The following is a 13,435-nucleotide window of genomic DNA, read 5'->3' as shown; positions in this document are numbered from 1 at the left end:
GTGGATAAAAATCAATGATTTTTTAAAAAAAAAATCAAAAAAATCAGATTTTTTTTATTTAAATCGGATTTTTTTAATTTAAATCAGATTTTTTTGATTTTTATCGAATTTATTTTAATAAAAAACTTTTGGGGTAAAAATCTATCGTAAGATAGTTTTCTATTTAAGATACATAAATAATTTAGTTGATTCAGCATGAAATGGAGCTTAGTTATGTAGCATGAGGCTGTATGTTCTGCAACACTGGGACTATCGGTGAGTCAACAGCGGGTCAAAGGAGTAGCAGAGATGACAGTTGCTCTTTAAAAATTATGATTTAAATCGAGTTGATTTAAATTAAGTCTTTTTATTAGTGATTTAAATCATGATTTAAATCATGATTTAAATCGACTCGATTTAAATCAAATCCACCCTGATTGGGAGTTTGAAGCGGCAATAGCAATAGCAATAGTAATAGCACTTAGATTTATATACTACTTCATAGTGCTTTTACAGCCCTCTCTAAGCGGTTTGTAGAGTCAGCACATCAACCCCAACAATCTGGGTCCTCATTTTACCCACCTCGGAAGGATGGAAGGCTGAGCCAACATTGAGCTAGTCAGGATCAAACTGCTGGCAGTGGGAAGAGTCAGCCTGCAATACTGCATTTTAATCACTGTGCCACCATGGCTCTTAGATAGATATGGATGGATGGATGGATGGATGGATGGATGGATGGATGATAGATAGATAGATAGATAGATAGATAGATAGATAGATAGATAGATAGATAGAGATAATAGACAGACATAGAGACAAATAGCAATAGGACTTAAACTTATATACCGCTTCACAGTGCTTGCCAGCCCTCTCTAAGCAGTTTACAGAGTCAGCCTATTGCCCCCAACAATCTGGGTCCTCATTTTACCGACCTTGGAAGGATGGAAGGCTGAGTCAACCTTGAGCCTGGTGAGATTCTCAGGTTGCTAGGTGGCTCAGTGGCTAAGACACTGAGTTTGTCGATCAGAAAGGTCGGCAGTTCTGCGGTTCGAATCCCTAGTACAGGTCTCCTGCGTGAGCAGGGGGTTGGACTAGATGACCTCCACGGTCCCTTCCAACTCTGTTACTGTTAGGAGATTCGATCTACCAAACTGCTGGCAGCCGGTGATCAGCAGAAGTAGCCTGCAGTACTGCACTCTAACCACTGTGCCACTGCGGCTCATTAATAATGGTATGTGAATGGTAATGGTATGTGAGAAAGACCTTGGCAGACTGCCAAGGGAATGGTTAGATAAGGGGCAACCTAGCCCACAGCAGTATACTAGGCAGAGCAAGAAGGTCAAAAGAGACCCTCCCTAATTTCTCAAGCTATAAAAGAGACTGCAGGAGATTTAGCCTTTCTGCTACCGGTTCTCCAGAAACTGCTGGATTTCACCCTTGCCTGTGGTGCCACAAGAGCTCTCCCAGCGATAACGGGCTCCCGAGCTCCATTTTCAACTGTGACTGCTTCCTGCAACCCTCTGCCAGCAAAAACGGAGCTCGGGAGGGCCCTCCCGAGCTCCATTTTCACTGGCAGAGGCACCGCAGCAGTGGTGGGTTGCCCCTGGTTCGGACCGGTTCGAAAGAACCGGTAGTGAAACCAGCAGGAGGCTCTGCCCACTGCCCCAGATGTCATCATAGGCCATCTGTACATGCACAGAAGTAGAACCCACCCCTGCACTGCAAGGCAGTCCTTTGCTGTTTCCAGGGCAGCCCTGCGGGCCAGAACTAAACAGCCCATGGGTCCGATCTGGATCCCGGGCCTTGAATTTGACCCTCCTGGTATAGAGTCTCTCGCTTGAGCAGAAGGTTGGACTAGAAGACCTCTAAGATCCCTGCCAACTCTTGTTATTCTGTTATGGAGCTTTACAATTAAGTCGAACTTGTTCGACTGGTCACGTTTCCTGTCTGCTAAGGAATAAGCCCTCAAAGCACATATGCCTGTATCTTGAGTTAGTGTTCTGTCCCAGCTACGGACCCAAAGAACGCAGCACACACAAAGTCTGTACAAACCTTAGTTTACTAAATAAACCAGTTTTTTTACAACAACGGCTGTTAATTAACTGCATTCACAGCCGCCAAGAATTCAAAGAATAATAACGGAAAGCTTACTGTGGTTGGCAGAATGCCCAGAAGCAATTTGCAGGAAGCTGATAAGATAAGCAAGACAAGACACGAAGGAGAGTGAACGAAGTTGTTCCCTGCAAATTGCTTCAGTCGGCATTCCTCCTTAAATAGGATAAGGGAGTGGCCAATTAGCCCCAAGCCTTACTCTCAAGGAGACCTCCTCCTGAGGAGCCACTCCTGCCTTTTGGCAGCTCTGCGTGCCCGTGCATCGAGAAGAGGCTCCTCCTCTTCTTCCTCTTCACTTATGGGAGCTTCTGGAGGTTCTGAAGGCCCTGGCTGAATCCCTGCCTCTGGCACCACATCTTCTCCAGCCTCCTCACTGTCCGACTCGAGTGCCAGCTGCACAGGCTGCTGGCACAGCACCACACCAGCCTCCTCGCTGTCAGAATCAGCTACAATCCGCACAGGCCGCGTACGGGTCACAACAGCTGGTCTACAGGACCAATTTAGTAGAATTGTGTCCTGTACGCAGCCAGATGGCCTTTTGTTACATGCAAGGCCTTCAAATAGCTTCTAAAGCAGTGTTTCTCAACCTTGGTAGCTTGAAGATGGGTGGACTTCAACTCCCAGAATCCCCCAGCCAGCGCTGCTGGCTGAGGGATTCTGGGAGTTGAAGCCCACCCATCTTCAAGCTACCAAGGTTGAGAAACACTGTTCTAAAGCTTTTCTTCCTTGTGTCTGGATGGAAGGCCGGAGCCCAATGCCACTGTTAATGCAGTCGCAGCATCCATATTTATCATTTGGGTAAAGTTGGGAGGGGGGAAAGAGAAAGACCTTGAGAGGGTCTTTCAGAGATGGAAGAGGGCACATTTTAGCTTGCAAACTAGGCGCTCTGAGCTGCTTGTTAAGATTTAAAACATAAAGAAAAACCTTTTTTTTCTTTTTTTCAAAAATCTACCACGCTCTTTTGGAATTCTCTGAAGCAGGAACATATTTTGATGTCCTGATCATGGGGTGGTGAGGTTTTTTTTGTTTTTTTTTAAAGTGGTACCAAAAAACCCCACAATCTCCATGCAGCAAACGGGAAAACGAGAGAGAGAAAAAAGAGGACGAGAAGATCATTCTTTTATTACCTCTCTGTTGTTGTTGTTGTTTTTTGAAATCTCCTCGTGACTGCAAATTTACGCAGCGTGAAAGAGAAAGGAGGGAGCGGCAAAGGCAAAGAGGAGAGAAGGTGGAAAGGGGAGGAGAGGATATTTGAAGCGGCAGATGTTGTAGCTCATGGTGTTGTGGCCCGCCAGCGGCCTGCGTGGATTGTGGCTGATCCCGATGACAAGGAGGCTGGTGTGAGGTCGCGCCAGCAGCCTGCGCAGCCGGTGCTCGCATCGGACAGCGAGGAGGCTGAAGAGGATGTGGTGCCAGAGGCAGAGACTCAGCCAGGGCCTTCAGAACCTCCAGAGGCTCCTTCAAGTGGAGAGAGCGAAGTGGAGGAGCCTCTCCTCAATGCTCGAGCACGCAGGGCTGCCAAAAGGCAGGAGTGGCTACTCAGGAGGAGGAGGTCTCCTCGAGAGTAAGGATTGAGGATAATTGGCCACTCCTTTAGCCTATTTAAGTCACACGCAGCTAATGCTTTTTTGCTGGAAACAACTAGTATTTATTATCAGAGTATTTTGGTTTATCGTATCTTGTTTTCTGGGCTGGTTGCCAACCTTTGCCGGTCTTGTTTATTCTTGCTACTTAGTAAATTTGATAAGGACCGTTGGTGTGTGTCAATATCCTCGGAAATCCAGAGCTGGGGCAGAACACATGGGTGCCTTTTGTCGGAACTCACCATGGAGTCCTTGGTGCTCTCTGAGCTTGGTGGTTTTCTTGCAGACGTTTGATTACCCAACGAGGTAACATCATCAGTGCTAGGAGGGAGTGGGACATGGAGGAGGAGGAGAAGGAGGAAGGATGAAGAGGTGGAGGAGGACTGTGGGGTCCTTGGTGTTCTCTGAGCTTGGTTGTTTTCTTGAAGACATTTGATTACCCAACTAGGTAACATCATCAGTGCTCGAAGGGACTAGGGTCTGAGAAGGAGGATTGTGGGGTCCTTGGTCTTCTCTGAGCTTGGTTGTTTTCTTGCAGAAATTTCATGACCCAACTAGGTAAAATCAGTGCATTGGTGATGCATTAAAGCGCTGTTAAATAGCACTTAACTGCCAGCTGCCTGCAATTACTGCGAGTTCAAATCTCACCAGGCTCAAGGTTGACTCAGCCTTCCATCCTTCCGAGGTAGGTAAAATGAGGAGCCGGATTGTGGGGGCAATAAGCTGACTTTGTATAAAAAAAGAACATCGCTTAGGGGGGAGGGCAAAAGCCCTACTAAGCAGGTATATACAAAAGTATGAAGGCTATTGCTTAACGCATTGTAAGCCGCCCTGAGTCTCCGGAGAAGGGCGGCATATAAATCGAACCAATAAATAAAATAGATAAATGTCATCGAGTCGGGTCATGAAACGTCTGCAAGAAAACCACCAAGCTGGGAGACCACCAAGAAACTCACAGCTACAAATATTCTCTTCTAATCGCGATCAGAATAACCTGCCGGGCTCCCCAAAAAAATGAGCCACGCCACATCCGTCTCTTTTTCACTTGTCACCTTGTAGAACCTTCCCAACAAGCCTGCACCAAGGATCCGGCCAGGTTGCCAAAAGAACTTGGAAATTTTGCAGCTGGAAAAGCTGCCCAGGGTTCCCACCCTAACAAAGAGATCTCTCCGATCCTCGGTTCCTGCTGTCCTCTAGTCGGCAACCTGTGGCTCTGGAGCCGCATGTGGCTCTTTCATCCCACTGCTGCGGCTCCTTGTCGCCGATCGGCTCCACAGTTGATAGGGCTTTCGGTTAGGACAGGTAGAGGAAAAAGGACGCCATGCTAGGAGGAGACTCTATGGTGGAGAAACCGGACTTCCAGTCAGCAGAGGAAAAAGGACACCGTGCTAGGAGGACACTCTATGGTGAGGGAACCGGACATCCGGTCAACTCCAGTAGGCTTCCGGTTAGGACCTTTGTGGCTCTTTGAGTGTTTAAGGTTGCCAACTCCTGTTCTAGTCCATGGTGGTATCTGACCCAGGTTCCTTGACTTTCCTACCTCCAAATCGTGTTGCATTGCATTGTGGGAGTGGGGGGAGGCGAGAAGTAAGGTGGGCCTTTGCAGGTTCCCTTGCTTCTAAGACTCGTAAGCCAGCAGCCCTACGGTTGACACCATGGGGCTTTTTCCCCCATGTCATGAATTCCATTTGGAGACCTCTGTTAGCGCAGACATCAAAGCTGCAACCTCTACGGAGGGACTCATTATCACCAGGAACTGCTGGGAGCTTTTGAAGAGAGACAGGAGGAGCGGGAGGAAAGAAATCTGTTTTCACAGCCGCTGGGGTGTCCCTATGCGGAATTGGACACGACGCACTGAAAAAGAAGATGGGGGAAAAAGAAGGGGCCAAGTCGAACAAGGGTTAGATTCGTCTTCTCCAATCCACCAAATTCCTGAGTGGGGCTCGGTGTGGCTCTGGTATCCCCCTCCCACCCAGAAACCAGAAGACCATGGAGGTCTTCTAGCCCATCAGTGGTGAAATCCAATTTTTTTTACTACCGGTTCCGTGGGCGTGGCATGGTGGGCGTGGTGTGGCTTGGTGGGTGTGGCAGGGGAAGGATACTGCAAAATCCCCATTCCTTCCCCAGTCCAGGGGAAGGATACTGCAAAATCCCCATTCCCACCCCAGTCCAGGGGAAGGATACTACAAAATCCCCATTCCCTCTCCACTTCAAGGGAAGGATATTGGAAAATCTCCATTCCCACCCCAGTCCAGTGGAAGGATACTGCAAAATCCTCATTTCCACCCCACTTCAGGGGAAGGATATTGGAAAATCTCCATTCCCACCCCACTCTGGGGCCAGCCAGAGGTGGTATTTGCTGGTTCTCTGAACTACTCAAAATTTGCACTACCGGTTCTCCAGAACCTGTCAGAACCATTGATCTGAAAAGAATGGAATGGAATGGAAATAAGAAATAATAAGAAATAAGAAATAGAATAGAATAGAATAGAATAGAATAGAATAATAGAATAGAATAGAATAGAATAGAATAGAATAGAATAGAATAGAATAGAATAGAATAGAATAGAATAGAATAGAATAGAATAGAAATAAGGAATGGAATAGAAAATATGGAATTGAATAGAATGCAGAATAGAATACCCCTATCTTGTCGGAGCTTTTCATCTCAGATACTAAATTTAACAGATTAACAGAGTTGGGAGGGATCTTGCAGGTCATCTAGTCCAACCCCCTGCCCAAGCAGGAGACCTTACATCTGCCTCTACCTAGGATTGAACTCACAACCTCCTGATGGTTGCTTAACGCATTGTAAGCCGCCCTGAGTCTCCGGAGAAGGGCAGCATATATATATATATTTAAAAAAAATGGTGAGGCAAGCGCTCCACCTCTAGGCCACTTTTAATGACTCCATAATCCCTTGCGGGGTGGAGTCTGGGCAACTGAATGGAGCTGAGTGTTTTACTGGCCGGATGCCTTTCCTGTCGCCAGTGCGGAGTTATATTCAGCAGATAATTATTCTCATTGTGCCCAGAGAGAGAGAAATATTTGCCTCTACCTAGGATCGAACTCACAGCCTCCTGATGGTGAGGCAAGAGCTCCACCTCTAGGTCACTTTTAATGACTTCATCATCCCTTGCGGAGTGAAGTCTGGGCAACTGCATGGAGCTGAATGTTTACTGGCCGGATGCCCTTCCTGTCGCCAATGCGGAGTTATATTCAGCAGATAAAATTCTCATCATGCCCAGAGAGAGAGAGAGAGAAATATCTGCCTCTACCTAGGATCGAACTCACAGCCTCCTGATGGTGAGGCGAGAGCTCCCCCTCAAGGCCACCACACCACCACTCATCTTTCCGGAGCTTTTCCTCCCAATTAATTGCAACTGCCCTTCATCGTCTTTGATTGGAGTGGTCAGCGCCGGTTATCTGCCCGCGTGGCTACAAAGCCCGAAGAGTTAGCAAAAAAGCGCGTGCCGCGAAGCCAACTTGAGAGGGTCGTGCAAAAACCCTGGGAACAGGGCCGGCTTCTCCCCCCCCCCCCGTGCATCGTATAATTGGGAAGCTGCCTGAGCACCGAGCCAATTGTGCGCTCGTGATTGTATTGTCTCCGTCAAAAAATGTGTCGGGAGACAGTGATTAGGCCACAGGAGGGTCTCCCATTTCTGCCAATTTGCTGCTATTCGACCATGGAGAGCTGCTAGAAAATTCAAACAAAAGGGTCTGTGTTCCAGAACTGCATGCCGGGTGGAGTGGGAGAAAACCCTGATCCTGTTTTAATATTTTATCTGATGATTGCCTTCCAAGGAAAAAAAGAATATTGAGGCAGCCGGCAGCTGCTTCCTGCTCCTTTTCAACTTCCCAAACGGCGGCCTTCGTTCCTTAACCTCAGAAATAAGGAGGAAGGTTCCTTTCAGCTCTTTTGGTGCGCTCCCCAAAAAACTGCCGCGTGTCCCTTAAAAAGCCCATCCACGGTGTAGCTAGGCAGACTATCCGGATGGCTTCCTTGGGAGGGAAGGAAGGAAGGGAGGAAGAACATGATTGGCATTGGGAGAAAGGGGAAAAGAAAAGGAACATTTGGCACTTTGGAGGGAGAGAGGAAGGAAGGAAGGAAGGAAGGAAGGGGGGAGAGGGAGAGGGAGAGGGAGAAAGAGGAGAGAGGGGAGAAAGCAAGGAGAGAAAAAGATTGTGTGTGAAAGAGGAGGGAGGGAGGGAGGAAAGGAAAGGGAGGAAAGGAAAGGGAAAAAAAGAAAGGGAGGAAGGAAATGAAGGAATGAAAAGGAGGGAGGGAAAGAGTAAAGGGAAGGGAGGGAAGGAATGAAAGGGAGGGAGCGGAAGAGTAAGGGGAAGGGAGGAAAAATGGGAGGGAGGGATGGAATGAAAGAGGGAGGGGGAGGGAGGAAAGAAAGGAGAGAGGGAAAAATGAAAGGGAGAAAGGAAGGGAAGGAATAGGAAGGGAGGGAAAGGAAGAGAAAGAGAGAGAGAGAGAAAGAAAAAGAAAGAAAGAAAGAAAAAAAATGGAGAGGGAGGGAAGGGAATGGGAAGGGAAGAAAAGAATGAAAGGGAAGGAAGGAAGGGTGACCTACATAGTTTGTTTGGCTTCCCAAGGACAATGATCTCTGTGCAAGAGGAATTTTGTCACTTAACATCTTTGCAAAGGACCTTATTCTGCCTGGAATCCATGACAAAGTGAGATTTACGAATTCAGCTTGCCAGGCTGCGAAACTACATGAGGGCTTCATTTGGAAGGGGCAGGTTTCCAGCCCATGGCATTTCCGTGTCTCTCTGTGTCGAGAATTGTGTTGTTTATTTGGGGAAGTGTTTCAATGTTGGTTTCCATCACTTAGTCCTTCATTTTGCATTTTGGCTCCCGTTTCCCAAGTTCCTTCTTTCTCGTCTGACCTTCCAGGGATGGCTCTGTATTTTTTCGGGTTCCTTGATGGCCATCTGGTGGCCATGCAAAGAAAGATTTCAGATCTATGCAGAATCAAAAGACAACTGCCTGGACTAGAGCTGCAATTATTATTATTATTATTATTATAAACTTTTATTCATTAAACACGAAACTCAGTCAACTGAACATTTAAAAACGTATTGTAAATATCATTGACTGACGTTGATGGTTGATACGGATTGCTGCCAGCATCCTAGATATCGACCAGGCATCTTCTTAAAATATTATTATTATTATCAGTATCATTATTAGTATTATTAGTAGTAGTATATCTCTTTTATTTATTAAATATGAAACTCTATCAACTGAACATTTAAAATTGTATCGCAAATATTATTGACTGGCACTGATGGTTGATATGGGTTGCTGCCAGCTTCCTAGGTATCAACCAAGTATCTTCTTAAAATATTATTATTATCATTATTAGTGTTATTAGTAGTATATCCTTTATTTATTAAGCATGAAACTCAGTCAACTGAACATTTAAAAACGTATTGCAGATATCATTGACTGACGCTGATGGTTGATACGGATTGCTGCCAGCATCCTAAGTTTCAACCAAGTATTTTCTTAAAATATTATTATTATCATTATTTGTATTATTGTAGTATATCTCTTTTATTTATTAAACATGAAACTCAATCAACTGAACTTTTAAAATTGTATCGCAAATATCATTGACTGGCGCTGATGGTTGATACGGATTGCTGCCAGCATCCTAGGTATCAATCAAGTATTTTCTTAAAATATTATTATTATCATTATTAGTATTATTAGTATTAGCATATCTCCTTTATTTATTAAACATGAAACTCAGTCAACTGAACATTTAAAAATGTATTGCAAATATTATTGACTGGCACTGATAGTTGATATGGGTTGCTGCCAGCTTCCTAGGTATCAACCAAGTATCTTCTTAAAATATACGATATTCCGAGTAGCGCAGTTTTTTGCAGTTCCGCTGGTGTTATTGCAGGAAGCTGCAATTTCTCAATGTACTTTATAAAATTCTTGGGCATGGTGCCAAGTGCCCCGATGACAATGGGTTATCCCTGTTACATGTTTCATCCATAATCGCGTAATTTCGATGGCCAGGTCGCGATATTTCGTGATCTTTTCCAGTTCTTTTTCTTCGACTCTGAAGTCTCCTGGTACAACGATATCAATAAACTGAACAATAAAAATGGGTGTGGAGCCCTCTTGGAACTGCTGAAAGGACTGTGTGTAAACAGGAGAGAGGTGGTATCATATCCCCCTTCCCTCTGTTGAGAGAGGGATATTCAGTCAATTTACAACACAGTCCTTTTGGCAGTTCCAAGAAGGATCTACACCAAGGGTGAAATCCTCTGAAGTCTGTTACCGAGAGAGCGCTTTGCGCGCACGTGCTCGCTTTGCGCACGTGCGCGCCTGAGGCGCACCCCTGCAGCGCTAAAAAAGGAACATTTTAAAGCCTTCCGAATCTGCAAAGGTATGTAGAACAGCGAGGGGGGGGGAAATCTGCTGTGCCACGTGATTTAGATTAGCTAGAAAGCAGGAAATCCGACAGTTCTAGCTAATTTAAATCACGCGTCACAGCTGATCGTCACCCGGCTGATTGTCGGAAATACCGGTTCGCCCAAATCGGTAGCATTTTTTACTACCAGTTCCGCCCAAACTGGTCCGAACTGGTAGGATTTCATCCCTGATCCACACCCATTTGCACGCTTCAGGTGACTCTGAGGGTATGGATAAACCTCCAAGTGGTCTCAATAATTCTCAGGAAGAGTACTAACAACCAGATGGCTACAAAGAATATAAACCAGTGATGGTGAACCTTTTTGCCGTCACATGCCAAAAGCGGGAGGAGCCGGGGGGGTCATGCATGCACGTGCCCACACCCATAATTCAATGTGCCCCATCCCCCATGCTTTTGGCACGTGATGGCATGATAGGCCCATTTTTTGCCCTTCCCAGGCTCCAGAGGCTTTCTAGGAGCCTGGGGAGGGCGAAAACGGCCTTCCCCACCCCCTTGGAGGCCAGAAATGGCCTATTTGCTGACTTCTGGTGGGACCTAGAAAGGCTCTGGAGCCTGGGGAGAGTGAAAAACGGGCCCTTCCCCCCCCTCCGGAGGCCAGAAACAGCCTGTTTCCTGACTTCCAGTGGGCCCGGAAGGCCCAAAAATCAGCTGGCTGGCACGCACATGCGCGCCGGAGCTGAACTAGGGCAATGCTCACATGCCCACCAATATGGCTCCACGTGCCACCTGTGGCACGTGTGCCATAGGTTCGCCATCACGAATATAAACCATTCCATTCTCCGCCATCCAGTCAGAACTGAAGAAGCTTCTTGGAAGGGAAGCGAAACTTCTTCAAGGAAGAAAAAGGCTAGTTGCCTTTTGGGGAAAAAAACCCCCCACTTTTGGGACAGTATAGTAAATGGTGGTTTCACTCAAATAAGCTAACGCCATTCCTCTCGCAGAAGGTGGAGTCGGAACTTAAACGTTACACCCTCTTTTATCATTTTAGGCTTTGAATTGCTCTACCAACCGGAAGTCGTGCGGCTTTACCTCTCAATTCTCACCGAAAGTCAGAATTTCAATACTTTGGAGGCGGCAGCCGGCGCGCTGCAGAATCTCAGCGCAGGAAACTGGACAGTGAGTGAAATCCCAGTGTGTCTTGGCTATTTTTCACGGTAAACAGTTCCTCCGTTTTCAGGAACGCAGCATTTCTCAAACTTGAAAACACGTGGACTTCAAATCCCCAGAATTCCCCAGCCTGCCGTGGTTGGGGAATTCTGGGCGTCGAAGTCCACATGGTTTTAAAGTTTCCGAGTTTGAGAAATGGCAAAAAAAAAAAAATCGATGTTCCAGCCCAACAAATCAAGGCTAAAATTACTTGTATTGATATACAAGTAATTTTACTTGTATATCAAGTAAAATTACCTACGCACGGTCACTCAGGCACTCGTCACTTCCTGCCTGGACTACTGCAATGCTCTGTACATGGGGCTCCCCTTTGGGTGCACCCGGAGGCTCCAGTTGGTCCAGAATGCGGCCGCGCGGGGGATTATGGGAGCGACGGGGCGCTCCCATGTGATACCTCTCCTGTGTGAGCTGCACTGGCTTCCTGTGGTCTTCCGGGTGCGCTTCAAGGTGTTGGTGACCACCCTTAAAGCGCTCCATGGCTTAGGGCCGGGGTATCTACGAGACCGCCTTCTGCCGCCAATAGCCTCCCACCGGCCAGTTCGCTCCCACAGAGAGGGCCTCCTCAGGGTGCCGTCGGCCAGACAATGTTGGCTGGCGACCGCCAGGGGGAGAGCCTTCTCTGTGGCGGCACCTGCCCTCTGGAACGACCTACCCCCAGAGATACGCACGATACCAGACCTCCGGACTTTTCGTTGGGCCCTGAAAACACATCTTTTTCACCTAGCCGGGCTGGCTTGATCCCATCCCTTCGGTTTTAATTTGTAATTGGTTTTAATCCGGGTTGTTTTAAATGGATAGCCAAAATTATTTAATGTCTTTTAAACTGCTTTTAAATTATTATGTTTTTAATTTTAAAACAAAACTTTATTCATTCTTAAAAACATTTAAAACATACAAGTTTCTCTTACTGCTTTTAAATTTTGTATGTTATGTTTTACCGTGGCTGTTCACCGCCCTGAGTCCTGTTGGAGAAGGGCGGTATATAAAATAAATAAAATAAATAAAATAAATAAATATCGGTGAAAATTAACAAGAACCTTGCAAGTCTGAATGTCCTTCACTCCCCTTCCCCCCCACCCAACCCCACTCATGTGAATTAGGGGGGGGGTCTGCCCAAATGGCTTGCGCCTAACCTCTTCGTGTTCTGGCTATAAACCATGTTCTCGCCTTGTCACTTGGGTAATGCATCTGGATAATTATCTCTGTCAGGATCGTCTTCACGCCAAGACCTCTAGACAACAAGATCTGGGAGAAGTCTATTAGCATTCTCCGGCAACCCTTGGGAAATTACTCATTTCAGACAGAACTGAATCACTCTTCCCCAACCATTGATCAATTTTGCTAGGAAAGACTATAACTTTGCATTTAGAAGTAAGGCACTAAGCCATAGTCTGTCCCAGGAGATACATTTTCCCAAGGTTTCGGTCTTTAGAAGTTGCACACCGCTATCGTGGCCTTCATTTCTTCCAGAATACAGATTTTTTTTTTTTAATTTGATTTATATGCCGCCCTTCTCCGGAGACTCAGGGCAGTTTACAATGCGCTAAGCAATAGCCTTCATCCTTTTGTATATTTATACAAAGTCAGCTTATTGCCCCCACAATTGGATCCTCAATTTACCTACCTTAGAAAGGATGGAAGGCTGAGTCAACCTTGAGCCTGGCGAGATTTGACCCTGCAGTAATTGCAGGCAGCTGGTCTTAATAACAGGGTGCTTTAGACCACTGTACTACCAAGGCTCTGTACTACCAACGCACTGTACTACCAAGGTTAATCCAGTTACTTAAGTTTCTGCGTTGAGTCTGGTAACCTGTTCTGACCAGATCCACAAACACGATCAATCCTCAAAGATTCCTTTATTAGGAGCGCCGACAGCCCCGGCAAAAAGTTTCTCTCTAACCGTAGGCTAACAAGTCTATCCGGCACGGAGAGTAATAGTTGTCTGTCACATCTATTCATCTCCACCCCCTGCCTTTTATCCCCACAGCTAGGGTGGGGCTTCGCCAGCAGCGGTGGCTCTTCGGTCCCAAGGACCGGCCCATAGATTTCCACTGCTCTCCTCTCCTCTGCCTTCTGCGCATCCGCGCATAGGCACTAGCCCCAGCTATTCCTCCTCTTCCTCTTCAG

The 13,435-nt window shown here is 46.5% G+C and overlaps 1 protein-coding gene across 17 annotated transcripts in view; it reads left to right on the top strand.

Moving 5' to 3' along the window:
• Positions 1-13,435, top strand: part of ARVCF (ARVCF delta catenin family member) — a 317,887-nt gene that overhangs the window by 283,829 nt on the left and 20,623 nt on the right. For all 17 annotated transcript variants that reach the window (XM_087880246.1, XM_087880244.1, XM_087880236.1 and 14 more), the window contains one exon: positions 11,130-11,257. In XM_087880246.1, the coding sequence (XP_087736372.1) occupies positions 11,130-11,257 (128 nt within the window). The remainder of the gene's footprint in view (positions 1-11,129; positions 11,258-13,435) is intronic.

This window comes from Pantherophis guttatus, chromosome 17 (assembly GCF_059756535.1).
Source record: "Pantherophis guttatus breed Tessera chromosome 17, ASM5975653v1, whole genome shotgun sequence".
Classification (NCBI taxonomy): domain Eukaryota; kingdom Metazoa; phylum Chordata; class Lepidosauria; order Squamata; family Colubridae; genus Pantherophis; species Pantherophis guttatus.
The sequence above is the reverse complement of the archived record's forward strand: the minus strand, read 5'-3'. Positions and strand labels throughout refer to the sequence as shown.